At 55.7% G+C, this 27995-nt stretch overlaps 11 protein-coding genes across 11 annotated transcripts in view; 3 read left to right on the top strand and 8 right to left on the bottom strand.

The window, feature by feature from the left end:
• Window positions 1–28: 28 nt before the first annotated feature.
• CHGG_08995 (uncharacterized protein) lies at window positions 29–540 on the top strand (the record flags this gene model as incomplete). Its single annotated transcript, XM_001226921.1, has 2 exons — window positions 29–312; window positions 462–540. The coding sequence occupies 2 exons, from the start codon at window positions 29–31 to the stop codon at window positions 538–540; spliced, it is 363 nt and encodes a 120-aa protein (XP_001226922.1).
• A 402-nt stretch (window positions 541–942) lies between these two features.
• On the bottom strand, window positions 943–2248 carry CHGG_08994 (uncharacterized protein; the record flags this gene model as incomplete). The annotated part of the gene is made up of 2 exons (XM_001226920.1): window positions 943–1952; window positions 2014–2248. 2 exons carry the CDS (start codon window positions 2246–2248, stop codon window positions 943–945), a joined length of 1245 nt encoding a protein of 414 aa, XP_001226921.1.
• Window positions 2249–3151: 903 nt separating this feature from the next.
• On the top strand, window positions 3152–6351 carry CHGG_08993 (uncharacterized protein; the record flags this gene model as incomplete). Its single annotated transcript, XM_001226919.1, has 5 exons — window positions 3152–3706; window positions 3804–4638; window positions 4689–4816; window positions 4867–5195; window positions 5466–6351. The coding sequence occupies 5 exons, from the start codon at window positions 3152–3154 to the stop codon at window positions 6349–6351; spliced, it is 2733 nt and encodes a 910-aa protein (XP_001226920.1).
• A 925-nt stretch (window positions 6352–7276) lies between these two features.
• CHGG_08992 (uncharacterized protein) lies at window positions 7277–9027 on the bottom strand (the record flags this gene model as incomplete). Its single annotated transcript, XM_001226918.1, has 2 exons — window positions 7277–8685; window positions 8757–9027. 2 exons carry the CDS (start codon window positions 9025–9027, stop codon window positions 7277–7279), a joined length of 1680 nt encoding a protein of 559 aa, XP_001226919.1.
• Window positions 9028–11393: 2366 nt separating this feature from the next.
• Window positions 11394–12269, bottom strand: CHGG_08991 (uncharacterized protein; the record flags this gene model as incomplete). The annotated part of the gene is made up of 1 exon (XM_001226917.1): window positions 11394–12269. The coding sequence occupies one exon, from the start codon at window positions 12267–12269 to the stop codon at window positions 11394–11396; it is 876 nt and encodes a 291-aa protein (XP_001226918.1).
• Window positions 12270–12579: 310 nt separating this feature from the next.
• Window positions 12580–15863, bottom strand: CHGG_08990 (uncharacterized protein; the record flags this gene model as incomplete). Its single annotated transcript, XM_001226916.1, has 2 exons — window positions 12580–15697; window positions 15793–15863. 2 exons carry the CDS (start codon window positions 15861–15863, stop codon window positions 12580–12582), a joined length of 3189 nt encoding a protein of 1062 aa, XP_001226917.1.
• Window positions 15864–17620: 1757 nt separating this feature from the next.
• On the bottom strand, window positions 17621–18026 carry CHGG_08989 (uncharacterized protein; the record flags this gene model as incomplete). The annotated part of the gene is made up of 2 exons (XM_001226915.1): window positions 17621–17933; window positions 17998–18026. 2 exons carry the CDS (start codon window positions 18024–18026, stop codon window positions 17621–17623), a joined length of 342 nt encoding a protein of 113 aa, XP_001226916.1.
• Window positions 18027–20738: 2712 nt separating this feature from the next.
• Window positions 20739–23682, bottom strand: CHGG_08988 (uncharacterized protein; the record flags this gene model as incomplete). Its single annotated transcript, XM_001226914.1, has 3 exons — window positions 20739–22308; window positions 22524–22589; window positions 22667–23682. 3 exons carry the CDS (start codon window positions 23680–23682, stop codon window positions 20739–20741), a joined length of 2652 nt encoding a protein of 883 aa, XP_001226915.1.
• Window positions 23683–24496: 814 nt separating this feature from the next.
• CHGG_08987 (uncharacterized protein) lies at window positions 24497–25903 on the bottom strand (the record flags this gene model as incomplete). Its single annotated transcript, XM_001226913.1, has 2 exons — window positions 24497–25013; window positions 25071–25903. The coding sequence occupies 2 exons, from the start codon at window positions 25901–25903 to the stop codon at window positions 24497–24499; spliced, it is 1350 nt and encodes a 449-aa protein (XP_001226914.1).
• A 993-nt stretch (window positions 25904–26896) lies between these two features.
• Window positions 26897–27679, top strand: CHGG_08986 (uncharacterized protein; the record flags this gene model as incomplete). The annotated part of the gene is made up of 2 exons (XM_001226912.1): window positions 26897–27118; window positions 27182–27679. 2 exons carry the CDS (start codon window positions 26897–26899, stop codon window positions 27677–27679), a joined length of 720 nt encoding a protein of 239 aa, XP_001226913.1.
• Window positions 27680–27827: 148 nt separating this feature from the next.
• Window positions 27828–27995, bottom strand: part of CHGG_08985 (uncharacterized protein) — a gene marked incomplete at both ends in the record, with an annotated part of 1298 nt that continues 1130 nt past the window's right edge. Inside the window, one exon of the mRNA XM_001226911.1 lies at window positions 27828–27992. Within this exon, the coding sequence (XP_001226912.1) occupies window positions 27828–27992 (165 nt within the window). The remainder of the gene's footprint in view (window positions 27993–27995) is intronic.

Genomic DNA, 27995 nt, shown 5'->3' with positions numbered 1-27995 from the left:
TCAAAACAACAAAAAAAAACAAACAACCATGTCTGCCCTCCGCCCTCACGCCCGCCTCGCGGTGCGCAGCACCCTCTCCCTCGCCACGGCACCCATCACGGCCGTCGTCCCCGCCCGCTACCGATATTTCTCGGCCTCCCCGCGCCGCGCCGTCGGCGGCGGCATGCAGTACGACCCGCCCTCCGGATGGCTGTGGGGCGTGCGCCCCGGCGAGAAGTACCAGAATGAGGGGTGGGAGGGCCCCTTCTTTTATGGCTTCTGGGGGAGCATGATTGTCTTTGCGGTAGCGTATGCGTGGAAGCCGGATACTTCGTGAGTTTTCTTTTTCTTTTTTTTTCTTTTTTTTTTGAGTTTGGAGTTTGGGGGGTTGGGGTTTTCGGGGGGGTGGGGGAGGGGGGGTTGTGTGCGTGGTGTAATGCGGGATTTGTGGTTTTGCTGTGGCTGACTTTGTTGGGGTGTAGTATTCAGACTTGGGCGTTGGAAGAGGCGAGGAGGAGGCTGGAGGCTGAGGGCATTCTGGAGGACCCGGAGAAGAAATAGAGGGGTGGATGCATGGGGAACGGATGGGTCGGTCTTGTCGAGGGAGCTTGGGAGCTTGCTTGGTCTTGGTAGAGAAGAAGACAGACGGACGGACATGCAACGCATACATATGCCCCGCATAGATGGATGTACATGGTTTGTTTCGTTGTCGTTCGTTGTTCTTGTTGTTTCCTTGCCGTCATCTTCGTTGCGTCAAAACTTCTGTGGGTACCGGCATACGGTCCAGCTAGACCACCATTCCGATAGAGGTGCTGCCATTCAGCGGTAGCCGTGTTGTTGAATTGAGTTTCTCACTGAACCGATCATGAAAAAAATGGCATGAAACATCGACGCTCATAATTACCCCCACGCTATATACAAGTCTACACCCAATCCGCCCCTTTTACACCCCCTTCCCCCGCTCTAGCACACGTAGCTCCATTCGTGCGGGTCATCGCCGTACTGCCGCGCCTCGATCCAGTTCTTCATCTTGGTCGCGACCTCGCCCGACTCCTCGTGCTCCTTCAGCCCGCAGTTCACCAGCTGGCCCTTCCAGCTGATGTGCCGCACGGGGCTCACAATGGCCGCCGTGCCCGCGCCGAACGCCTCGATCAGCCGGCCCTCGTTCGCGGCCTCGGCCAGCTCGCCCATGGTGTGCTTGCGCTCGACAATGTTCCACCCCTCGGGCGCCAGCCGCTCGCGCGCGAGCGACAGCACCGAGTCGCGCGTGACGCCCTCCAGAATCGTGCCGTCGAGCGGCGCCGTGATCAGCTCCTTCTGGCCCGTCTGCTTGTTCTTGACCGCCACGAAGAAGTTCATGGTTCCGACCTCGGTCGCGTACTCCTCCTCGCCAAACAGCCACAGGTTCTGCTGGAACCCGCGGCTCATGGCCTCGCGCTGCGGCACGATGCACGGCGCGTAGTTGGCCCCCAGCTTCTTGTCGCCCACGCCGCCGGGCCACGCCCGCACCGCGTAATCGGTCGCCTCGAGCGACACGGCCTTGAACCCCGTGGGGTAGTAGGGCCCGACGGGCGAGGCGATGACGAAGATCATGGCCGATCCCGGCGGGTTGACGCCCAGGGTCTTTTGCGTGCCGATCATGGTCGGGCGCAGGTAGAGCGAGTAGCCGCGCTCCTCGGGGATGAAGCGGCTGTCGAGCTTGGCGAGCTGCGCGATGAGGTCGATCAAGGCCGTCGAGTTGAAGTTGGGGAGCGCGATGCGCGCGGCCGACTTGTTGAACCGCTCCATGTTCTTCTCGGGGCGGAAGAGGCGGATCTTGCCCTCGCTGTCCTTGTACGCCTTCATGCCCTCGAAGCACTCGAAGGCGTAGTGGAACACGCAGCTGGCCGGGTCGAGCGACAGGTTCTGGTAGGGCAGGATGTGCGGTTTTTGCCAGCCAGTCGCTTGATCCCACTCGACGGTGATCATGTGGTCTGCGCGAAAGTAGATCAGCGCATGTCCTCTCGCGCTGTCATATCACAAGAAGCTAGCTACCTGTGAAGTTACGCCCAAAGACCAGGTCCTCGGACTTCAGGAGCGGCTTGGGCTGGGACGTCTTGTTGATCACCACCTGGGTAGGGTCAATGTCCTGGAGTTTGGTTTGGGATGCCACCTCCGGGCTGACGCTGTACTGGCGCGTAGCCTGGAACAGGCCCAGTGGTGACCGCCGCGGCGCAATGAAGGCCGCCGCCGAGCGAGGAGCGCATCGGGGGATGAGTCGCCGTATCATGTTTGCGGTTGCGGTGGTTGGGTTTTGGGAGGATAACCAATTGACTTTTCTCGCAACACAATCATGCACGGGGAGACCGGGCTGGACCGAAATAAAGTCGGGGCGAGAGGTCCAGATCCAAGGCGAGGCGGGGATTACTTAACACCGCGAACGATGGGATGGGACGGGTGAATCCTCCAGGTCGCCGTTCTGATTCACCAAATTCTCGGAGCGTAATCGGAGGCCCGCGATACGCAGTTTGGTTGGGCTGGGCCAATCACGCAGGTCTGGACCCTGAACTTCAAGGCGGATTGGGCAGGGGTAGCCCTAGTTATGGCATTGAGATACAGAATACATCAGCCGTGGCAAGCCGACTCAATGCGATAACAGCCAAAACTAAGAAGCAGCGGGGTCACCTTCACCTCCTTTACCGGATTGTCTTTCTTCTGATGACTTGCAGTTGGATGGTTGAGCTTCTTTATCTTTTTTTTCCTTCGCCGATCTGTCTTAGTTGGTGGAAAGGCAAATCACTGTCTATTTAGCAATACGCCTTAATAAAACGCATTGACCACAGCAAGTCGTGGGGAAGACTGCTAAAATAACCAGGTAGCCCCTGCTGTCGCGGCTGGCTCCCCTGTAATTCGAGATGCAGCTCATTGAATCCAACCTAAGAGTTCAAGTCGCGATTACAAAACTCCAACCTAGGCCATACCCGCCTCCGCCTAAACTCTGTCAACCAACACGCGATTTAATGGATTAGGTCTCTGAAGACGATTGCTTCCCTTCCGCAGTTGGTGCTGGACGGCCGCAGAATTCTGGCCCCAACCTGATCCGGCGCATTCCATTCGAGCTGACGACGACAGCGTCAGCATCGCCCTACCTCGACGGGCAACCGCGATGATAGCCAGATGATAGTGGCCCATTATGTTCGCCAACGCGCTCAAGTCGATTTCTTCGACGAATATCTCGTCCAACTACACCATCTCGCCGAACCTCACCTCGACTGCCGGACCATGGAAGATCTACCCGGCCAAGAACAAGAAGACAGGCAAGGAATGCTCCGTCTTCGTGTTCGATAAGAAGTCACTCGATGCCCACCGCAACGGTATGACGCGCGCCGAGGTGGCAGACTTCAAAAAGGCTCTCGAAGCCGTTATCGAACGCCTAAAAAAGGAAGCCTCGGCCATCGCCAAGCTGCGACACCCTGGCGTTTTGGAAGTGGTCGAACCCGTCGAGGAGACCAGGGGTGGTGGATTACAGTTCGTCGCCGAAGCCGTGACTGCGTCTCTCTCGGGGCTACTGCAAGAGAAGGATGACCAGGAGAGGGGTGGGGCCGGAGGCCGGACGAGCCGATATGTGACCGAAGACGCCGACGGGAACCGGAGGAGGCGGGAGCTCGAGATCGATGAGTTGGAGATACAGAAGGGGCTATTGCAAGTCAGCAAAGCGCTAGAGTTTCTCCATGACAATGCCGGTCTTGTCCATGGCAACCTTACGCCAGATGCCATCCTCATCAACGCTAAGGCAGGTCATACGTTTGCCCGTTATCTCGAGACGCCATACTGACCTCGAACAGTCGGACTGGAAGCTCAGCGGTCTGTCTTTCTGCGGCCCGTTGGAAAACTCGACCACCCAGAGCTCCATGCAACCCATCAATTTGCGTGAAGTTCTGAGGCACACCCCGAGCTTACCTCGAACCGTCCAGCTGAATCTCGACTATACATCGCCCGACTTTGTCATCGACAATAACCTGACGGCGTCGGCCGATATGTTCAGCTTGGGGTTGTTGATTATCTCATTATACAACTCCCCTCACAAATCGCCCATATCCTGCAATAGTAGCCTATCTGCCTACCAACGTATATTTCAGTCTTCACAGAGCATACCGAACTCAACCAACAACTTTCTATCATCCCGCGCGTTACCCAAGGAACTCACCACCCATGTCCTCCCGAGGCTCATCACACGGAGACCCGCCCAACGTATGACGGCAAGCGAGTTCCAGCAGAGCGAGTTCTTTAACAACATCCTTGTGTCCACCATCCGCTTCCTAGACGCATTCCCCGCCAAGACGCCGAACGAGAAATTGCAGTTTCTTCGGGGCTTGATGAAAGTACTGCCATCGTTTCCCAAGTCGGTAATGGAAAAGAAGCTGCTGCCCGCCCTCCTCGATGAGTTAAAGGACAAAGAGCTCATCTCTCTAATCCTACACAACGTCTTTAAAATCATCGAACTTCTTCCGTCAGGGAGGAGAGCCTTCACCGAAAAGGTGCGGCCTAGCTTGAAGGAGATTCTTGCCAACGCCAAACAAACCCAGGAGAAGGATGCTGCCCGTGACGCTGGCTTAATGGTCGTGATAGAGCAACTCCCCGTCATTGGTGACAACTGCGGAGGCAAAGAGTTCAAAGATGGTAAGCACTAATGGAATCCGATGATCAAGTGATAGCTAACACCTTTGTAGATGTCCTACCCATTATCTTTAATGCCCTGGAATCATCCACACCTTCGCTCGTAGACGCAGCGCTGAGGAGTCTTCCATCAGTCCTGCCTCAGCTCGATTTCAGTACCATCAAGAACGAGCTATTTCCCGTCATTGCCACTATTTTTAGCAAAACAAACAGTCTTGCGATCAAGGTCAGGGGCTTGCAAGCTTTCGTCACGCTTTGTGGCGGCTCCAACGACCCCAGTGGCAACGATGGGTTGAATGGTTTAGGCCCGCAGAAGAAGGCGACCTCGTCTACCGCGCTCGACAAGTTCCACCACTGCAAGAAAAGATCGTCCCCTTGATCAAAGTGATCAAGACCAGAGAGCCCGCCGTTATGATAGCGGCCCTTAATGTTCTCCAAGTCGTTGGAAAAGTGGCGGACGCCGAGTTCGTCGCCGTGGAGATCCTACCGATTCTATGGAGTATGAGTCTGGGCCCGCTCTTGGATCTCAAACAGTTCCAGTCGTTCATGGAGCTTATCAAGTCTCTATCGAGCAGGGTGGAGGAGGGAGCAGACTAAGAAACTGCAGGGAATTGGCCGGCGGCAGTGGCAGCTCGTCCCGCCATCAAAGACGACTTCATGTCCTTCCGGCCCTAATTGCCGGTTCATCCTTCCGATGCAAACGGGGCCACCGAAACAGACTTTGAGTCGCTCGTGAAGGGAGGGCCTAGCGGGGTTTCTGCCAATCCAATGGACTCGGGATGGGATAACATGGCGTCAAGCGCAGCTGTCACCTCTCCGACCGTGAGTAGTAGAAACTCGACACCGGCACCCGCCTTCTCCTGGTCGACAGCTCCAGCAGCCCTGGCAGCAGCCCCGGCCAACAAGATTGGTGCCGTCAAAGCCCAACAGCCCGGCTTCAGAACAGTCACTCCAGACCTTGCAAGCTTCCAACCTATCACACCGACAACCACACAGTTCTCACAGCCTCTCCAACCAGCTCAGAAGGCAGCCGGTGTAGCATCGGCGCCCCTAACGCCTCAAGCACCATCTATCAACTGGGGCGCCGCAGCCGCACCAAGTAGCAACAACTTGTGGTCGTCTCCACCCACCACACAACAACCACCCACGTCGACCTTCGGCTCACTCTCCCTCGGCCAACAACAGCAACAACCAACCCAGAACCGCGCACCCACCTTCTCCCTCCCACCACCACCGAGCACCAACACCAACACTAGCACCGCAACGTCGAGCTTCTCCGGCTTCAGCCTTGCGCCGCCACCCGGCGCCTCACAAACCCAGCCCCCACGGCCTCCCATCACAACAACAACATCAACACCGGCATTCGGCGGGCTAGGGAGTATGAATAGCACGAGCAGTATGAACAGCCCGGCATCAATGGGCGCCACGGCCAACAAGATGGGTTCAGCCAACCCTGGGATGGGCATGGGCATGGGGATGGGCATGGCGGCGATGAAGAATATGAGCGCGGGCACCGGTGCGGGCACGAGCATGGGGATGGGGATGGGTAATGGCATGAGTATGAATAGCATGACGGGTATGGGTACGGGTATGGGAATGGGAATGGGACTGGCGCAGCAGCAACAGAGTCAATGGCAGAGTCAAAGTCAGGGGCAAGGGCAAGGTCAAGGGCAGGGGCAAAAGTCGGGGTTGGATAAGTATGAGAGTCTGTTGTAGAAGGCGGCGAATTGAGATTAGGCGGCGAATTGAGATTTTTCCGGGCTGTCTTGTCTTGGTCGGTCTTGGTTCATGTCTTAGATTCATCCATCCTTCCCAAGCTTGGGTGTTGGGTCGGCGTAGGGGGGATTGGAGGTTGAATGAGGTTTAGCAGTACGATAATTTGATTTAGGATCAGCGTCGGGGAGCTGTGTTTGGCTTGCCAGGCTTGCTTCAACCACATCCTTGAGATACACTACTACGCCAGAGACGTTTACCAGCATCAGAAGGTGAAACCGTCCCATTTAGGACCGCACCGCAAGCCCGAGCAGAACTCTCAGCCGTAACACCAAATCAGTACTTCTATATCCTACACAACTAGCGATCTCAGCGCACCTTTTTCTCTCGACCGGCGCAGCCAGGAAACGCAGACCCCCGATATTAACCACGCAACATCGTCAAAACCATTCCCGAGAACCCTACAACAACAAAAGACACACAACTCCGTACGCAAATGCCGAACAAGAACAGTCCAAAAAATCCTCTCTGCCGCAGAGCCAACAACATGCCCCTCGTCCCTCGCCCTGCACACCAAGCGTGGAGTGCGGACGGGGCGGTGCGGGGCGGGACGACGTCAAGATACACGGCCAAGGCTACATTTCTCTTCTCTTTGGTTGAGGAAGCAGGCGGGGAGAGCCGGCGCGGTGCCACGTAGTGTGGTGTGTGGTGGGAGGAGAGAGAAGAAGAAGAAGAAAAGAAGAAGAAAAGAAGACAAAACAGGGTATCATGCATGCCTCTTGCCGAAGGGAAGAAAAGAGAGGAAGGTAGGATAAAAGGCTGAAAGGGAGAGAAAGAGAGAGAGAAGGACAACAAACGCCAAGCCCAACAGCAACGCCATGCTGTGCGACGTAAAGCAGAGAAAGAAGAGAAATGAATGAGAATAGCATCACGTCGATCTCCTCTCCCTCCTCTCCCTCCTCTCGTCTTTCTTCTGCTGCTCCTCCTCCTTCTCCTTTTCTTCTTCCCCCCCCTTAGCCTCAGCCTCGGCCTTCACCTTGGCCTGAGCCTTACCATCAACCTTCTCCTCACTAGGCGTCGGCGGAGCAGGCACAACCTGAGTAAAGACATGCCGACTACCCCAGCCCTCAGACGGGGTCGTTTCCACAACCTGACCCTCGGGCACCATCTCGTGGTCGAGATCCCAGCCGGCACGGCGGCAGAGCTCAGCCACAACCACGTCACAATCACCCAGCAGGTCGATATCAAAGTTGACGTGGGAGACGGGGGTGCGGCTGATGTAGAGCTGGGGCACGTGGGCGGGGAGGAAGGGGACGACCTCGCTGACGGGGGCGACCTTGAGGCTGGTGCCGATGACGATGACGAGGTCGACGAGGTCGCGGTCGTGCTCGGTGAGGCGGCGCGAGAACTCGTCCGGCAGGGGCTCGCCGAAGAAGGTGATGTCGGGCTTCATGACGCCGCACGACCAGTTGGTGGGCACGGCGTCGAACTCCGAGTCCGAGTTGGAGTCGTAGTCCCCCGGCCGCCGCCGCGGCTTCTTGTCGGTCCCGTCCCGCTGCACCTTACGCTTGCGCCCGTTCGCGTTGCTGCTGTTGGATGTCGTGCGGCTGCCCTGCGCACATTTGCGGCACCGCGGGATATCGCCCGCCTTGATCTCGGCGAAGAGCGACTCGCCGGGGACGCGGTGGCCGCACTTGACGCAGGAGGCCGTCGCGAAGGAGCCGTGGCATTGGACTAGCTTCTCTGGGAGGATGCCGGCCTTGGCCTCGAGATTGTCGATGTTTTGGGAGTAGTTGGTGAGGAGCTTGCCTTTGTTTTGCAGCAGCGCGATGAAGGCATGCGTCGGCGAGAAGCGGTCATGGCTGGGGAGGATGTCGCGCGCGACCGAGTAGAAGATGGTAGGATCTTGGCGGAAAACGGTGATATCGAAGACTTCTTGGGGGTCGCTCAGGCCGAGATGCTCGAGCTTGGAGTACAAGCCCGTACCCTTGGAACGGAAGTCAGGGATGCCGAGCGAGGTGGAGATGCCGGCACCGGTGAGGACGACGATGTTCTTGGACTTCTTGAGGAGGTCTACCGCGTCATCGACCGAGTTGTACTTGGGCAGCTTGGCCCGCTTGGAAAGCTCACGGCTAAGCGCGAGGCTCAGTAGAGAGTAATAAGCTTCATCCTCGGCGCCCTCAAGAAAGGCGGGCGGGCGGATGCCAAAGGCAGTGAGTAGTTTCTTGGCGCTGATAAGGCCAGAACCGATGGTTCTCTCACAAAAGACGGTGGGACCAATGGACCGCAGGAGTTGGCGAAACTTGGTCGCCTCATCCGGGGTGCAGGCATCAGGATCTATGGGATGCATTTGTTAGCAGATGTCGTTGACGAAGATGGGCACATGTGGCCTCGACGACTGAACTAACCATCGGTGAAGAAGCGATCCTCGGCCAGGTCTTCGAGAGCATCCTGAAAAAGAGACTCGGTTTCCCACGACTCGCTGAGGTCATTAACGCGCTCCTCGAGTTCGCTCAAACCCGGGTTGATTGGCTTGGAACTGGTCTCGTCGGCAAGTTCTACAAAAGCCCGCTTCTCATCATAGTCGACCACATTCTTAACTCTGGTGCTGGGCTTTCTGGTGGTAGCAGAACCGTTAGTCGTGCCATTTTTGGCCGAGGCGCGACGCGACGAGTCCATGGGTTGGGCGGTGTGGTGATGTGGTTGATGTGTTGTCGTGTGTTGTGTGTCAGGTTGAGTGATTGGTGTTTTGTGTGAGAAGGAAATGCCGACACAAAGTGAGAGAGTGGCCAGTGAGACACGGAGTGGGAAAAGGCAACGACGCGCCCAATGAGAAACAAGACAAGCACCAGGGCTATCTATGAACAAATTTGTGAATTTAGTGGTGAACAATGTGGAAAGAGTGTGTGAGAGATGAGAGAGAAGAGAGAACGCCAGCAAGGTCAGGGAGTAACGCGAGTGCGGTGGTGGTCTTGGCAAGGAGAGTGGGTGCGAGTCAGTGATGGGTGGCAATTGAGAGAGCAAGATGGTTCAAAATCGGGGCTGAATAAACGTGGTCTGATCGAGCAGGGACGTTCTGGGATGTTGCGGACGGAAATACGCATGTGTAGAAACGATAGGCGGCGAATTTCAAATCGCAAGTCAGGTCGTTTGCATATGCGACAGATCGAGCGAGTTCCCGAGAAGATTCGGGGAGCGAAGAAACGCGAATAAAGTGCAAAAGTTGTTGATGTATTTATTTCGTGTCGCCAGGTTTGGGGATTTGGGGAGTTGGGGCTTGGGAACTAACGGCGACTGTTTTCTTTTCTTGCCGATCTGTTAAGATGAAGAAATTCGCAGGTGAGGGAAAGACCGGGCCAGCACAAGGGGCGGCATGAGACGATTCTAGGGGGGCGAAGACTGTTTTGTTTTCAGCCGTAACGAGTTAACTTGCGGGAATCACATTGCAACGCCCGGAACTGTGTAACTGAATTGTGGATGATGGGAAATCGGGGGGATCTCGGGATGTACCGAAGCAGCCAGTAGCCATACACAATTCTCCAAAGGGAGTTTTGTGTGCCTTTTGCCTACTCTGTTCTCTAGCTAAACCTATCTCGGGCTGTAGATAAACCATAGTTAAACACAGGCCTATTTGTATTTCTCTCAGTCCCGGGGAGTTGTGAACCCGCTTAGGCACGTGGGGTGGGCATTCGGAGGCGCCGAACAAGTCAAGAGCAAGCAAAGCCAACGGCCCGAGGCCCTCTCCCGCAATCGCCAATTACCCCAACCCACTCAACACCGTCTGGTATCTCCCTGTTATACCCCAAACTTATTTTTACCCTCAACCCCTTTCCCACAAAAGGCCATGCAGGTCACTAAACAACCCATGCCCTGGAACTACGGATCTGTATTCCATCTGTGCGTGAGTTTCCATACCAAGGTAGGCAGGCAGGCAACTAACTCCCCCATCCTCGCTAGCGCCCACCCACGCCCCGCCCCTGCGTCAGACTTCCAACACTTTCTTCCCGGCTGCGACACAACATCTCACCTTTCGCGATGCGCCAACGTTGCGGCGCATCCATCCAGCTGCGGGTTATTCTTAGCAGCTGTGTCCTGACTAACGGAGGCATTCCGGCATGGTTTGTTGATCAAACCCAACCAAGTAAGTTGGTACATACATACATACGCAAAGCCCGGATGGTTGGTTGCTCCGTGGATATTTGGTTCCGGCTGGGCATGACTCTCGGGGTGTGAGTGTTTGCATTTTGAGAGCGGTGGAAGCAAAAGCAAACAAGCCCCAAAATGGTGGGATGGTGTGTGGGTTGATGTGTCTCGAAACCTGAATCCAACAACAGTACACAGTAAGCACAGTAGTTGTAGTCTGCAAATGAGCACTAGACAAAACAAGTATTTCGCCAAACGGGTACCTAGCTAACTATGTACTGCGGGACTCCGGACCGGTTCAGACCTAAATCCATACAAGAAGAGGAAGAACGAAAACCGAAAATGCTTTTTCGTGTAAAAGACTAAAAAGTGAGCCGAGCCGTGTCCATCCGCTGGTGGCATGATGATAAGTATGTACTTCGCAAGTAACGATCGATGATATAACCCCGTCTACTTCGCCAGGCGCCGCTTCCCAAAACAAAAAAAAAAGGAAATCGTGGCCATTACCGAGTATGTCTGAAACAAGAAAAAGAAAAGGAGGCAAGCCGGCCAGAAGAATGGCAGGTGCCTCCATGCCGCCAACGCCGTATTTTTTTTCACCTGCTCACCCAGCTTTTCGTATGTCGTCTCCGCATCTTCTCCCATTTGCCTACAACCACGTTGCAGCATCCTATCTCCTGCTTTGTACAGTAATATACACATGGACAACGAATCGGCTCTCCCGGGTCGCCGCCGGGGTGCCGATCGGGCTTCCGTGACTGAGTGTTCCAGTGTGGAGAGTCGTCGGTAGAGCACACGCTCACCCCGGTGGACGCTCCGGGTCCGGTCGTCCCGGGTGTGCGAGCCTAGAGGTTTGGGTATCATTGCCAGGTATGTTGTTACCGTGAACATCCAGAAGCCATTCAGCTATCCTCCGGCCTGGGAGTCGCAGGAGACCGCGGTTTCGGCATGCTCAGAATAGGGACGTCCTCGGCCCCAGTCTGCTTCTTCTCCGACGACTCCTCGCCCATCTCCTGCGGCTCGTCCGAGAGGATCTGCTCGCCCAGGACGGACTGGCTTGCTGGTGGTTGGGACTGGCTCCTAGCATCCTGCCCCGACGAAGGGCCCGGACGCGGGAACTGCCCAAAGTCCGGCTCACCGCGGCGGTCGATCGGTGACCAGCCAGCAGCAATACTGCCCGCCACGATGCCCGTCATGACAGTCGCAGCACCCAGAGCACTGTTGGACCGCGAGCGCATGCTCCTGCTACGCCGGCGCGAGTCAGGAGTCGGGGCGACAACCGAACCGAAGCTGTCCTCGCGTGTGGGTGTTTGCGGGAGGCGGTGGATCGAGTTCGACCGGGAGTGGTCCTGGCTTTGGGCGGGGCTCCGGCGGGGCATGAACGTCTCGCGCGGGTGCTGCATGGCGAACTTGAGGTTGTTAAGACGACCGCCCTTGATGCGCTTGAGCCAAGCCAGCTCCTCTCTGATGTCGGCAAGCGCGTCGGGGTAGGCGTTGAAGCGCTCGTCATCATCCGACACAGTGACGCCCGGAACTTTAGGTTCGGACTTGCGCTTCCAGGACGCGGGGATCAAACTCTCGATGAGCTCGTCTGGGATGAGGCGGATGATGACACCAACCGGGATCGAGAGGGCGCCCAGAACAATGGCGATGCCCCACATGACTGCCGTTTGACCCTCGGGCGCGATGCGGAATGCTTCTCCGCCAACCATAACGATCAAAACTTGACCACCGCACATAATGGCGCTGATGACGATAAAGTAGGGGTTCTTGTGCATGCCTTCGAAAATGTTGAAATGGTTGTCCAGACGTCGGTTGCTGTACAAAGTTAGCAAACCTATTCACTTCGTAATGGAGACTCATCAATCTCTACTTACTTCCACTGGTTGAAGATTTGCATCCACACGAACGTGTTGAAAACCAACGTATGGATCTGCGATTCCGTCATGTCATCGGGGCCAGGAAGGACGTCGACACCCCCGAAGTAAACCAGGAATGTGATCAGTAGCTGCCACACGGCCTGGCCGAGAATCATCTTCCACATAGTCGTGGATATGATCGAGGAGCCCTTCCGCTCGGGCTTGCGGTTCAAAACGCTGTCCTGCGGGGGTCGGTCGCGAGAGCCAGCGCAGCGAGGGTATCCATGATGAGGTTAACCCATAAAAGCTGGACGGCCGTGAGGACAGATGTCTGGTCAGCACTCTGAACGGCTGATACGAAGGTCAGAACGACGGCAGTGACGTTAACGGTCAACTGGAACTGGAGGAAGCGCTTGACGGCATCGTTGACAGCACGACCCCACTTCAGCGCCTTGACAATCGAGTTGAAGTTGTCGTCCATGAGAATGATGGCAGACGCCTCCTTGGCGACTTCGGTTCCGGCAATGCCCATGGAAAAGCCGATGTCGGCCATCTTCAAGGCGGGCGCGTCGTTGGTACCGTCTCCCGTCACGGCAACCGTTTCGTTCTGGTCCTTCAGACGCTTTACCAGGATGCGCTTGTCTTCGGGGCTAGACCGTGCCAAAACGTGGAGCCGGGGAATGATCTCGTCTTGCTGGGCCTTGGTCATGTTGCGGAACTCGGGGCCTTCGAGAACGACGCTGTTGGGCTGCAGAATACCGCAATCCGCAGCAATAGCCTCGGCGGTTATTCTGTTGTCTCCGGTAACCATGCGGACCACGACGCCGGCCTTTTGGCAATCACGAACCGCCTCGCGGACACCAGGGCGCAGGGGGTCCTTAATGCCAACAACGGAGACAAAGGTCATGTTCCGGCAGATGTCTTCGAAAACGATCTCGTCCTTCTCGGCACCCAAACGGCGGGTGGGCCTGGGCGGCCACCGGTCAAAATCCCGATAGATAAGGCCGATGGTTCGCAGCGAGTTCCGAGCGTATGTCTCGATCAACTTCTTGAGGGTTTCCCGGTTTTCTTCGGTGAGGGTCGAGGTAGCTAGTCCGCTGGATGGATCCCGTAGAATTTGAGTGCACTTCTCCAGCATGATCTCGGAGGCTCCCTTGACGTAGAGCCGTGCTTTGCCGTTGTCCAGTTGGATCACCACGCCCATGCATTTGCGCCCGGAGTCAAAAGGAATCAGATGCAGCGTCTTCGCGTTAGCTCTCGCCTCGCTGACAGGGCCCATCGCAAGGTGCTCCCGGGCCAGAATGAGAAGCGCAGTCTCGGTCTTGGAGCCAATAAAGGTGTGTTCACCGTCTACGTCCCCTTCGAACGCTGTGGAGTTGAGCGAGATGGATTTCAATAACAGATCCTTTGCCTCGGGGCTGAGTGTCGCGATGAGTTCCGGGATTTCTACGTCCCGATCCATAGGATCCTGCTCTTCCGGAGTCGTCGTGGTGCCGAACCGGTGGGCCGTGCCGATGGTACCGGCCACAACCTGCATCTTATTTTGGGTAAGAGTACCGGTCTTGTCGGAGCAAATCGTCGTCGCATTGCCCATGACTTCGCACGCCTTGAGGTGGCGGACGAGGTTGTTGTCCTTGAGCATGCGAGTGGTAGCAAAGGCGAGCGCCAGGGTGACAGCGAGAGGAAGGCCTTCGGGAATAGCGACGACCACAATGGTGACAACAACAATGAAGATCTCGATGAAGTGCTGCCCCTTCTCTGCCGGCGTCAAGTTCGCATACTGCCTGGGGAGGCGAACGCAGAAGATGATAAAAAGCACCAGGAAGAGAAGTAGTGCGACGGCGCCACCAAGTTTTGCGATGTACTCTGCGATGACGTTGAGCTTCGACTGCAGGGGCGTGACCTCGGGATCTTCGTTTAGAGCCATCATCGTCTTGCCGTAGCTTGAGTGAATGCCGGTAGAGGTGACCATGAATGTGCCGGCACCTTCCATGACGCGAGAGCCGGACTGCATGAAGGGATCCATCTTCTTCAGGCTCTCATGGTTTTCGATAGCGGCAAAGACTTCGTCGGCAGACTTCTTGCGGATGATGTCCGACTCACCAGTCGCCTGAGACTCGTCACATTTGACGCCAAAGCCCTCGATGAGAACGCCGTCGACGGGTATCATGTCGCCAGGCTCCAGGAGCAAAACATCGCCTGCCAGAATGTCAAAAACCGAAATCTCGATCGTCTTGCCGGACCGAATGCCCTTGACCAAGCGATCCTGCTTCTTCTTGTTCAGCTTGGCGAACTGGCGCTCCTTTTGGAAATCGTTGATAGAGCCGACTAGAACCACAATTGCGATGGCGACGATAATTGCGACACCCTCGATCCATTCGACGCTGGGTTCATCAGAATCGTGTTCCTGGCCAAAAGTTTGGTAGAGGCCGACGGCGAGAGAGACAATAGCAGCGGCCGACAGCAACAGCAACACCTTGTCGTTGTATGTGATCCACATGAGTTGGAGAAGGCTCTTGCCCTTTTTCTCAGGCAGTCTGTTGTCGTGAAATACGCGCTTTCTCGTGGAGAAAGATTCGGTCGACGAATCACGGGCCGGAGAGTACGCCGCATGGCCACTGGGTGAAGAAGGGGCGGCACCCTCCGTCTGCGCCTTGGTCAAAGAGCGGGAGGTGGCGTCCTCGAAAGAAACCGCGCTGGTAAGATTGGTCTCATCCACGCTTAGACCTGTGGTGCGGTTGCTCTGCAGCCCCTTTTCGATACCAGCAAGGCCGCCCAGCTTCCAGAAGGCCGACAAACTCTTGGGATCAAACATTTTGCTCATCATGCCGGGGCTGAAGGCGAAAGGGTTGTTCTCCACCTCGAACTCGGCCTCCTTCCCCTGATCCGGTTTGAGAGCATTTTCGTCGTTGATAATTCGGTTATTGCCGGACCTGTCAAACGGGGGGCTGTTCTTCTCGCCAGAAGACGAGGCACCAATAACGGTCTCTCCTTGGGAGGAGGTGACGGAGCGCGCATCGTCCCCTGAATTGACCGAATTTTGGCGCGAGCGCTGGGTGTTAGGGACGGCGAGGAAGCCCTGGCTAGGGCCGGGTCCCCGAAACGACAAGGGATTGAGGACATTGTGTGGGCTGGTAGGGCGGCTGTCCTTGGCATCCGAGGCCATTGCGGCTTGCACCTCGGGCCTCGTCTGAGAGACGCTGCGCTCGTTTGAGGCTGGCGCGGTGTCGGTCGGGTTGCTGTGGGTGACGGGAGGGTTCGTGACGGCTTGCGGGCCTACTTCAGGTGCATCCGGTTCCGGTGCTTGACCTGAACCCACGGCGGTGGTATCGATATTAATGGTAGGGCTGCCAGACATTGTCAGGACTCGGCTGGCAGCAACAGGTGTAACAACGGCGTCCATCAAACATGTGCTGCGGTGCGGCGAGGGAGGAATACATACGCTCTGGGTCGGCGAGCGGGAGCCGACTCGCCATCCTTGCCATCGTTGCTATCCTGGCTGGGCGCTGCCATGGTAGCTGAGGGAGTGGGTTGGGGTTGTTAGTGTATGTGTTTATGTTTTAGGGGGGAATAGAGGAGGAGATATGTTGTATGGATGGGTATGTGGGGTTGTTGAGGGTTGATATAAGAATTGTTTGAGAGGTAGTTTGTGGTTTTTTGTTTTTTGTAATGGGTTGTTGGGTTGTATTGTTTAGTTTATAGGTTGGTAGTTGGTAAAGTGTAATTATGGGTTTATTGGGTTGTTTTGTTGAGTTTGTGTGGTGAGGGATGATGTTGTGGATATAGATTGTAGGTGGTTATTTAAAGATTTAGGGATAATTAGTTGTTTTTGAAAATTTCTTGTAGAGATTTTATGTAGTATAATGCAATGCAGCACAGAGAGAGGAAGTAAAGAGTAAGGTTGGTGGTAAGGCACCGAAAGAAGAGGAAGACGCGTTTTTGGGTGAAAAGCCCGAACAAGTCGACGAGTGATTGTGGGCAGATTACAACAAGTTAAGTGTAGTTTTGTGCAACAACGAATAAGAAGTTCCGGGGCAGTGCAGCCGGGAAGCGCTAGGACAGAGTTTGAGCCGGTCTCATCACCATTGACAGTTCTGACGTCCCCAATGGCAAGTCGAAACCCGATCAAAGCAGCCGGGAAAGGAGTGTCGGGGAAGAATGGAGAATTGGGGTGATGCCGTTTGGAAACTGAGGGAGGCAATCCAATGCAGTGCCGTGGGTGCTCACTGAGTGCCAGGAGGCCCAGGTGCCCACTTCGTTGGTACCCCCGTATTGCCAAGAAAGAAGGCTTGGGGCTGTGCACCTTGCCAAGCACATCACCATTGACAAGGATGCCATGTCACTTATCTTGGATGCCGAGCGCCTTGCATCATTTCAGTCACCGCAACCTGACCGCAAACTCGATTTCCTTCCTTTCTTGGAGGCTGCTGTTACTTGCCACTCATAAATTGAGAGGCAACCTCTTTCTCCTTTCGTCGCCCAGGGCCGAGGCGCCCTCATACTGTGTAATATGTGTAATGGAGAAGAGCAACAATACATCTGTACATGTAATATACCGAGGGAAGAAGTTACCTGGTATTCAAGGATGCCTCCCGCATGTGCCTCTTTCATCCAGTCCCAAGTAAGCAGGGCGAACTGGCTGTAACCCCTTGTGGGGAGATTTTTGTCCAACATCGCTGTGCCACGGTTTCGCAGCCGCCGACAGAGATCTGTTTCGAGCATTCCCGTTCGCATCGCAGCATTCTCCGGCGCCAAAAAACATACCGATTCCCACACGGCTTATTAAATGACAAGACCCAAGTTGCTATCGCCGTCAGCTATACAGTAATCGGCGTCAGCCCATCCGCCATGAGATTCAGCAACTGCTTCTTTGGTTTTGAAAATTTGAAGAAAGAGAAAACTATGGTCGCGTTTCTGAGATTAGACTCGCTGTCCGGTGGGGCTCCCTCCAAATTCGAAAAGGGGAAGCGGGGAGAGCCCGCAGATTTGCATCTCGATTGGCGCTCCGGCTCTGGTGGAAAGCCCCGCCAAGACCTTGAATTGATACTTGCGGCTCCAGCATTTGCAGCCACCGCATCATCATTTCATCTCCCACTCCCATCGGTAATTTACGAACCCACCGGTTTGTTGACGAGCTGCTTCTTTCAGGTCGGTATTCCGTAACGATATTCTCCATCTCCGACAACAAACAGCATGCGCTTTTCCGACCAGAACCAGATTTTCGACCCCGCAAAACCTGGGGCAGAGTCGTCGATCACAGGGGTGTTCGATCATCGCTGCCATACACAGTCGGGAGGTACCGAGACAGCCAGGCCCGAGCCAGATAGGTAATCTTCGACAAAGAAAGTCTCATCACCAACCTCCTCCTGTTCCGTTGAAGATGGCAGTGCTCGCCTCGCGGCCTTGGTATCCCGGCCTTGGTATCCATCGCGGGCATAAAATGATGAACAGTCAGTGATAGCAATGGCCACCGGACAATCGAGCGCGTAATCGGGGCGCAGCATCGTCAAACTCCTCGGTTGGTTTTGCCGCCAACGGTCTCGACTCCACGAGGCGATCTTGATGCCGTGTGCGCGCCATATCCTGCTTGACAAGCCCACCCGCCTCGGCTAGTCTTACCGCCCCGAGTGTACTGCACCTGACGTACCTACATAGTAGGTAGGCACCTTTACACATGGTGGTATAGTTGGGCACGCTGGGGAAGTTTGAACCGTCCCCACCTCGACACCTACTCTGGAGTTGTGCCTGTTTCATGAAACGCTCCCCTCTCCCCATTGGAAACCGGTTGTTCTCTTACGATTGGTCCCCAGCCAAACCTTCTGGAAGCAACCACAATGCGGGACAAACTCTAAGATGACCGAGGACCTCGATTTAATCGGCTGTCACCCCCCTCTGCGAACGGATCCATTCGTGCTACGTGGTGGAGGAACAGACAAATGGGCAGGATGGGATGACACTGCGACACCATGCTGCGAAGTCGCGAAGCACTCTTGAGATAACAGGTATGGACAACACCGAAGAGCAGGACGACACGAATGATGCATCCCGATGCTAGGCCCACTTGTGGCAAGACATTACATTCGCAAGCACATACCCGCCATCACAGACAACACATACGACACGGCGTCGGCCTCAATATGTCATTGCAGGTTTGAGGTCGGACGCCCATGACGCCCGAGCAGGTTCGTGGATGGGTGATACCTTCTCAGCCACCCCCATCCGACGTCGATCTCCCCTGCACGGTTGGCTCTCCGTGTACCGTGAACACATGGCAACCCGCCAACGACAGCGATAATTAGCCGTGACATGGTTCGGCACTTCGCGTTCCCATATGAATACTACCGCAGTTAAGGTTCTTGACTACCGCTCGAGGAGTGCAAATCAACACCGGCTCGTGGCAGATCCGGAGAGTCGAAACGGGAAGTCTTCAAGCGTGATAGTGGCTGAGCCCAACATGAGTGTCTCAAGCACCAGACAAACCGAGTGCTATCCCGCTTTGCCTTGGACCGTAAGTAAAACAAACATGATCCAGCCAACGCACAGTTTCTTTCCTCCGCTGTTGGTTTTTTTCCCCACCAGACCAGCAGAGTGAGGCTCGTCCCAACACCCATCACCGCCAATACCTCTCTGCAACGAGTGAAAGTTGTGAACCCAGCCAGATCATCACCGGTGGCGTTTTTTTGACAAACGGACAATGCTGGTCTTTACTCCAGAGCTCTCTTCCTTAGACCACCGCGTTTTTTTACATGAGTAACTTCCTGTAACGGCAGGTCTCCCATGGACTGCAGTCCGTCTCTCCTCAGTCGTGTACAAGGTACATACAGTACATACATGACAGCGGTCGCATGCGCGTCGGAACAAACCGAGCGCCCAACTCGGCGGTCAACCCCTCCTCCCTAGTTAGCGGTCACCGAGCGAGGCTTTTTCCCTGGGCGTCTGGCCACCGACACCCTTCCCGAACGCGTGCCTTGAAAATGAGCGTTTATTGGTCGCGCGACCACTTGCCGTTTGTCTCTGGGAGACGAACCAAGGGCAGGTCGGCTACTGGCGGGTACCTCATCCCTGGCAACAAGCAACAAGTCAAACGTCCCCGTCATTCTTCTTTGCCAAGATACACTGTCTCATTCCCGTCCGTGGCGTGGAAAATGACGATAATACAGATCCAGTCAAGAGAAAGTGAAGGACCCGACAAGAAAACCCCTCATATCCAAGAGTCCATCTGTCGCTTTCCGAGCTTCTCTTCTGGGTCGTGTCTCCCGCCCTTCCCCCCGCCGGAGTGAGGCAGTGCAACAAAAATGTATGACCATGCGGAGTTCGGGACCAGTCCGCTCCGGAGACATTGATGTCTTGGCGCCACTGAGTCCCTTCCAAGAAAGTCTTGAGCGATCGAGAATGATGTGTTGGCATGGGTGCGTGGTGTTAGTTTTACCGTCGGCGACCCTGTTTCTGTTTACTTCCCCGGCGCGGCGGAACGGAGGGAAGGGGGGTGTCAGGAGAGCAACCTGCCAACTTCCGGTCTAGGACAAGGAAACAAGGACCGTCACATACGAAGTATACAACTGCAACTCTGACAACCTGGATACTGTGTAAGGAGCGGAATTGAAGGAACTAAGAGAGAGAGCCTTGATGTAACCCTGGGACTCCTCTCTGACAAGCCAACCGCAACTCCAGTCAGAATAGGCTTACCCCCTGATGGCACCACCATCCACGGAACGGAATGCAAGGCAACTTTAATCTGGGCACACTCTGGCCGAAAAAAGCTGAGCTCGAAAGTCGAGAAAAGAGAAACAAGAAAAGAGAAAGGATAAATAAAATCAAGGAAAAGCAGAGGTAAAGAAAACCAGGCAAAATATTTTAAAATAAAAGAAACCGAGTCAAATAAAAAGCTGAATTTGGGTTCCGAATGGCTTTCTTTTCCTCCTCTAGTCGAAGGTTTTGTGGCACCTACACTTGGAGTTCAGCTTTTTTTGGCCGGAGGGTGCTTAAAATGCGTGTGCGTACTAACACCCGACCATCCCCAACTTTTTTATTTTGTGGTCCCAACCTCTCAAGACAACATCCGAAGCAGCCGCCCGTCCCAATCCGGAACCTAGATTCAACCCATCCCGTCTAAGCCTCCTTACCAAGCCTGTCACCCGCTTACCAAGGACGCCTATCCCACGTTATTGGTAACTAGCGCCGGTACAACGTCGTTGCATCATCAAGCCCAAACCGCACATATCAGCCTCCACCCGAAGGACCTTCCCCCCTCATACCAAGCAAGTACATACATACCAAGACCCAGCTAAACCAAACCAACCCTGCAGCAGCCGCCGCCGCCGTCAGGGCGTGTAAGTGAGTGTGCCTCGAACGAACGAACAAACAAACAAACAGACAAACGTGCTTGCTCTACCAACGCCTCCCCAAATCCACTTCCCTAACCAGCACCATCCCGTCATCACCATCACTCTTCCCCTCCACACCCCCAGCACCAGGATTCACAAACGGCAGCACCGCCCTCCTGACCACCCCCTCCCAGAACCCACCCACCACCCGACCCGCCGGCCCCGCCCCCGTCTGCTTAAAGTCGGGAAAGGCATTGACCTCCAACAGCCAGGCGGTGCCGCTGGCATCCGCCAGGAAATCCAGGCCATACACCTCAAAGGCCTGCGGCAGCGGCTGGAAATGCACCGTCATGCCGCGCGCGGCCGCCTCGAACAGGTCGCCCGTGACGGCGCAGATCTGCGCGGTGAGGGAGGTGAGTTGTTGGGTGGGGAGGGGTAGGTCGGCGAGGCGGTGGACGAGGTCGATGGTGTTGCCGTCGGGGGTGGTGGTTTGTAGGCAGGTGTTGGTGAGGTGGGCGTCGAGGTCGGGGGTTGTTGAGTCCGGGTTGGAACTGGACTTGGACCCGGGGGCTTGGTACGGCTTGGCGGCGAAGAGGGCCAGCATGCCGCGGTAGACGTAGACGCTTAAACTGCCGACGCAGAGCACGTAGACGCGGATGTGGAACTTGCGGTTGTTGAGTTGGGGTAGGAGGAGGGGGGTTTGGATGTAGGGTTGTGCGACGAAGTGCCGCAGGTGCGAGGTCATGATGCCAGTGTCGTCTCCGCCTCCGCCTCCGCCTCCTTGTGAAGCGTCATCTTGTGCGTTTTTGTTTTCGTTGTCGTTGCCGTCTTCGTCTTCGTCTTCCTCGTCGCTGCTCTCGGGTTCCCACTCGTCAAAGATCTCCTGCAGCTGCTCCATCGTGTTGAACAGCCGGATACCCTGCCCGCGATCACTCATGCTGGGCTTGAGGATCCACCACTCGGTCGGATCCTCCTTCTCCCCCTTGCCCTCGGCGACCGTGGCTGCGGCCGGAGTGCTATTGTCACCCTGCTCCGCCACGCTCTCGGGGTCATCCTCATCTCCGTCCGCTCCGTACGCGGCAGCGGCATTTTTGTCCAAGCTCTCGCGCAGATCGAACGCTTCGATCAGAGCGTCGTCCAAGAACTCGGCGAAATCCACTTCGAACGCCTCGCTGCGTTTGACATGTGTCTTGAGCACCGAGTCGGGGTGCTTCGCCACCCAATTGTCGACGGTTGCGGAAAGGAAGTGCTTCCGGATGAGTGCCTTGCGGATCACGTAGCTGTTGACGAGACACGTATCGGGGTGGGACGAGGCGAAGTCGAAGTCGATGCTCTCGTAAGGCATAATCTGGAGGACCTTGGCGCTGGGCTCCGCGATGAGGTCCGGGAGCGTAATTTCCGGCGATGACTTGGACCAACTCGATGGCGGTTTGACGAGGGTATAGCTGTCGGCCGGGAGGAGGGACTTCATGGCGGCCATGATCAGGGGCTGCACATAATCGTCGTCATAGTCGACCAGCGCGTAAACCTGAGGCTTCCGCTTTGTTCTAATCGGAAGATCTTGAATCTGGGCGGCCGAAGCGCCTACCACGGACTCGGGCATAGCTCCAAAGGTTGAGCTCCTAGAAGCTCCCCTGGGAGAGCACAAACCGTAAGACAACGTCCTGGCTACTTGGACTACACCATGCAGGGCTAGCAGTGCGGACGGAGGTGAGAGGAGCGTATCGTCTATTTCTAGATCGCCTGCTCTATCCTCTATTTGGTAAATTGCACATATCATACCCGTATTACTCCGTCCGACCTGCGCCAGAATCTGCTTCAAATCAAAAGGGGAAAACTCCACACTTACAATTGCAACTCCTTTCCGTGCAGTTGTGTGGCCGGCTGGAAAAAGTTGGCCTTAAGGGGCGTAACACTGCGAGAAGAAATGTCAGTCAACATCCTCACACAGCGACGGTCACGCCATCACCGATCACGTCACCGATCACGTACCTTGTATGCCCCTCCTTAACCGCCCAGCCATCATTCCCTGGCGGCGCCTCCTCCACGCTCTGATACACGTCCGTGAACCGCGGCGACCACTTAAAGTGCTTGTGCGTATGGCACGCACTCGAGCCCTCCCCAGCATCACCACCATCCTCCTCCTCGACCTTCCCCTCACCCTCCCGAATCCGCTCCTCCTCCTCCTCCTCCCCATCCACACTCCCATCCACCTCCGTAAAACAGCTCCCCGCCCCCCAATAATTCTGCAGCATCGGGGTATACAGCACCTTCCCCTTCTCCAACCCCTCCAACAACGGCACATTAACACTATACAAATCCACGCTCCCATCCGCCGGCCAATCCCTCACCAACGCCTCAATGACCCTCACCCCCTGCCTGGTCGCCTTCTCAATGATGCCCGTATCATGATTCCTACTGAAGAACGCGTAGCTCAGCGCCACGGCCCGGTGCTTGCAGACGGCGGCCTCGAGCGCGCCGCCCAGGGTGCCGCTGCTGAGGGCAAAGACGGCCGTGGTGTTGCGGCCGTAGTTGGGCCCGCTGACCACCAGGTCGACGGGCCCGCGGTCGCGGAAGAAGTGGTACAGGCCGATCTGCACGCACGAGGCTGGCGTGCCGTCGACGAGGATCCATTCCTCGGTGCCGCGGCGTGTGCTGGGCCGCGGGTGCGTCGTGCCGTGGCCTGCGGTGGTGCCAGTGCCGGTGGCTGGGGTTGATGCGGGTTGTTGTTTGCTTTCGTTGTTGGTGTTGTTGTTGTTGTTGTTGTTGTCGTCGCCACCGTCGTGTGTGAGGCCCGCGGCGGGAGCGGACGGCGGGGGAGGGCGGTAGTACAGTGGCTTGACGGTTTGGCCGATCATGTGTGCCTTGCCGATCCAGGAACGCTGGGTGTGTGGGAGGCAGACCGAGACGGTGTGCCCGTGGGCTTGGAGCTCCCGAACGAGAGAATGGACATAGGGAGATGAGTGGGGAGACGGCGGACCGTCGTCATTGACCACGAGAATATGCATTTTGACAAAGTTTTGTTTGTTTTTTGACTTTTAACCAAGTTCGATAAGTTTGAAAGTTTGAGGAGTGGGGGAAGAATGAGAACTGAGATCGGGTTAGGTAAGAAAAAAGTACCACCTTATGGGTTGCAAGTACCTGAAACTTTAAGCCAGGAGACCAGGCATTGTTGGGCGGCAAAGTTGCTTGCCCCTCTGCCCCTCTATTGACGTTTTCTTGCCGGAACATGTGGGAGAGAGGTGGGGTATTCTCGGTGTGCCAAGCTCGGGCCGGAGCGGAGGCTACCGGAGGCCCGTCTATCAAAGGGGCAAACAGAGAAACGCAATGTAATGCCAAGCTGAAAACTTGGACTAGCTTCCAAAGTTTGATACCTCATTGTTGATGTATTACTTGATGCCCGGCTGCACTATAGGTGCGGCCTGTGTGCCGAGATAAATACAAACATGGACGACCTGGCCATCTAACCCATAGGTCCCCTCCTACCTATTCTTCCCAATTCCGAACAAACGAGTCGTAATCCATCCCGGGAGGTAGTGAACCCGGATACCGCTCTGTCCAAGCCCGTTGCCTCCGGCTTCTGATCGATTCAGATCACCGAGAGGTCCATAAGACCATAAAGCGTGCGAAACGAAAACAGAACCGAGTTAAGCAGCAACCACGAAACTCTTTCCCTCCCAGGACCCCGTTATTGTAAATCAATGCAGGCCGAAATCGCGCCGAAGAAAACAAAAATAATCCATAAGTCATCCCCGCTCCGAGTGAAAGCCCGCCACGGTCTTCCAGAATGCTGTTCGCCAGTACAAATCCAACACACGATGATCAAGCCCTTGTGCGCTTCGGAGCAGCCGCAGAGAGGTCATCGCCGGACCGCTTCTGGCCGGCGCTATGAGAGCCGCCTTTCACCCGGGGCCAGCTGTCGAACGGGCTGCGCTTGGCGGCTTTCTTCGGCTTCGGGGTGGGCTCTGCACTCTTCTTGTTGCTAAAACGCGTTGTGCGCACTGTTGTCGGGGGGGACGCCGGCGCGTATCGCGGGGCTTCCGGAGTACCAGGTGTCTTGTCGATCATGTCTGCTGGGGTCTCTGGCTTGTCCGCCTCTAAGCCGGCCAACACGTGGTCTTCGATGTCGGTTGCTGCTTCTTCGTCCTCGTCGAGCTCCTTTGACTCGTCCGAGTCGGCCGTAGGGAAGAGCAGACGGGGCTTGATCGAGGAACGGGTAAAGTGCCTCTTCGTCGGGGACTCGACCGCGCTCTCCAAACCGCCTTCGCCCTCGTCTAGACCATCGCGGTTGCTTGGCTCATCCATTTCCGTAAATTTACGGAACTGCTTCTTGCCGCGGCTGTAAATTTATGTTAGTACAAGGAATGTTCATCAAGGTAAAGGTGGGATCACATACAAAACAATCAACATGCCGTCCTCGCGACGGATAGCCTCATCGATCGGCACCTTGCCTTCGCCGGGGATGGAAACAGTGTTGCGCTTGCTTCGACGTCTCGGCGCTTCGGGGGCTACGGGGTTCGGGCCGACGTAGAAGGGATTGTCGACGCTGTTGTCGACCTCGGGGATGCGCTCGTGGGAGTCGGTAAAGATCTGGAACGACGTCTCCGCAGCATCGCCGCTATAGAAGCTGTCGGGGTTGTCGGTCTGTGTGCGCACCTTCCGCGGGCTCGGCATCGCCTCCTCTTCATCGCTGTGGAAGAGATTGCGTGCGACCGACTTGACTTTAGCCTTGACCTTTTCATTAGGCGGCCTTTGAGGCGTCTTGGCCGGCGTCATGAGCATTCCAGCACTAGCTGCTGCGCCTCTGCGAGTAGAAAGTGACTCTGGCTTGCGCGCGGGCGTGGGCGCGGGCGACAGTCCCAGTGCGACTGCAGCATGCGCAGTCGCTTCAGCAGTGAGAGTGCCTGAAGCCCTGCGAGATGAGTCAAGGGGAGGTAGGCGCTTCTTTTGCGGCGAAATGGCGGGTGTCGCCATGGTGGAAATAAAGCGCTTCTTAGTTGACTTGGGTGAAGCCGTTGTGCCTTCGGTTTGATGGGATGCGCGATGTCGCGGAGGTTGCGGGGAAGGTGTTCTGTTTGTGGCCCGTTGCGCGATGCGGCTAGATTTGCGGGGCGAGTATGGTTCGTAAGAATCTGAGTAGCCGTGCTGAGGCGCTGTGGGTGTCCGGATTCTCGAGGTCGGTCCCGGGGAAGGTGTTGATGGAACGATTGGTTTCATGGTGTCCGCCATTTTGAAACGCGTGATCCCTTTCTCCTCCTAGTTATCAATGCTCAATGAAATGTGTGAAGCCGGGAGTATGACGCGCGATGAAGAAGTGCGATCAAGGTTGGTGATCAAGAATGTTGTTCAAGGTATTGTGGAGTTTGAAGCGAGTTGTTCTGTGATCCAGGGAGCTGGCAGGGAGCGCTTGTTTCCCGAGATCCGAAGGAAGTGCTTGCAATGAACTCTAAGCTCGTACCAACGCAAGGAACAAATCGCGCAACTCGCCAATTCACAATAACAAGCACCTGGGGCAACAATAAGATATGCTGGGGGCCCTGGCAGTAGAATAGGAGCGATTGTGCATTCGAGAATGGAGAGTGCGAAAAACGGGTTGTGCCCGGATCGCAATGGAGAAGGTGGAGAGAAATGAATTCGAGGAAGGGGCTGGGACCGGTCTGCCGATGCTCGCGAGGACATGACCAACCTCCCATTGGGCTCCAGCCCCCTGGTCATCGCTTAAATGGCACCTCCCGTGAACAAAAAATCCGAAACCCCAAATGCAGGTGCCGACCAAACCTTCGGCTTCAAGAACGAAATGAAAGTCATTCAGAGGCTAAAAAAATAGGTTTACTCTATATACTATCTACTTTGCTCTATCCGTTTTTCCTGATCCTTTTGCTCGGTTTCATTGACTTTTCTGTTTCATTACTTTCTGTCAAGTTCGGTTTTTTTGGTCATGAAGGAGTGGGGCCCTGACGCGCCAAAACGCGAAACCCCACGAATTTGCAAAGACGCGTCTTTGGCGTGACAGACCCCATGTTGAATCCCCCGCTCCCCCATCCAAATCCCATCTCAAACAACGCATGTGCCGGAAGGGCACAAAAAGTTCAACAAAGCAACGTCATCCCCATTGCCCAATGCAGGAGGCCCCAATGCTGGCATGAAAGCCCCAGATTTTTTGATTCTGTTTCATACACAAACGTGGCCGCTAAACGAGGCCAACGAAGCCTTATTCCGACCATGGCCGATGACTTTGATAGTTCCGATCATGAAGACACTTTTGCATCGCCGCCCAATCCTGTAGCTGGCCGGTCTAAGACACCTACCAACCAGAACTCGCGGTTTGATACCGATGAATCCCGAGAAGCCGCACTGCGAAAGGAGCTAGATGGGGTTAGGAAAATTAACGAGGTGATTGAGGGGGTTATTGGCACCTTGGAGAGGGCCAAGGGGAACATGGGGGTATGTTGGATCACGGGCCACTCTGTGTGCATGTATGCACTGACTGGCCTTCTTGCAATACAGACTGTTTCCAAAACGGTAGACAATGCGTCCACCCTGCTCAACACCTGGACACGCATCCTCTCACAGACAGAACACAACCAACGATTGCTCCTGAACCCCGAGTGGAAGGGCTCGACACAAGATGTCGCCGACATGGAGCAGGAGGCATTGAGCAAGCAGCAAGAGGCTGAGAGGCGGGCAGCCGAAGCGGAGCAGCGCCGTGAGGAAATTCAGAGGAGAGCGGAAGAGGAGGAGAGGAGGAGAGCCGCGGGCACACCATCGTCATTATCTCGAGGAGTTGGTCGAGGAGTGACGAGGGGAAGGGTAAGAGGAGCAACAAGAGGGGTAACCAGAGGGGCAACAAGGGGGGTGACAAGGGGCGCTGCGGCTTCGTCTTCGTCGACGGCGTACGGTGCCGATACTACGTCGAGCAGTGTTGCGAGCTCGAGGAACATGTCGGGTATCGGCAGGGGAGGGTTTGGGTATACAAGAGGATCCCAATCAAGGGGCGTGCGATGAGCAGCCATTTTGCGAGAGCAAATGTTATCCTGATTATATTCTCATACCATGATGCCAAGCCTGAACGCCTGAAACCTGACCATCCACCAAGATCTGTACATATTATGGATAACCAAGTGCATGATATGAGCACAGCACCCACCTAGGCCTACACCTTCTTCTTGAAGAAATCGCTCATCTTCTTCATCCCTGAGGTGTTGACCTTCATCAGGTTCTTGACCCCCCGACTCATATTTGCCTTTTTCGCCTTTTCCTCCGCCTCTTGTCTCCTCCTCTTTTCGGCGCGTTCGTCCTGCTCCTCATCGCCCGCCCTCTG

Source organism: Chaetomium globosum, genomic scaffold (assembly GCF_000143365.1).
Source record: "Chaetomium globosum CBS 148.51 scaffold_6 genomic scaffold, whole genome shotgun sequence".
In the NCBI taxonomy this organism is placed as follows: domain Eukaryota; kingdom Fungi; phylum Ascomycota; class Sordariomycetes; order Sordariales; family Chaetomiaceae; genus Chaetomium; species Chaetomium globosum.
The sequence above is the reverse complement of the archived record's forward strand: the minus strand, read 5'-3'. Positions and strand labels throughout refer to the sequence as shown.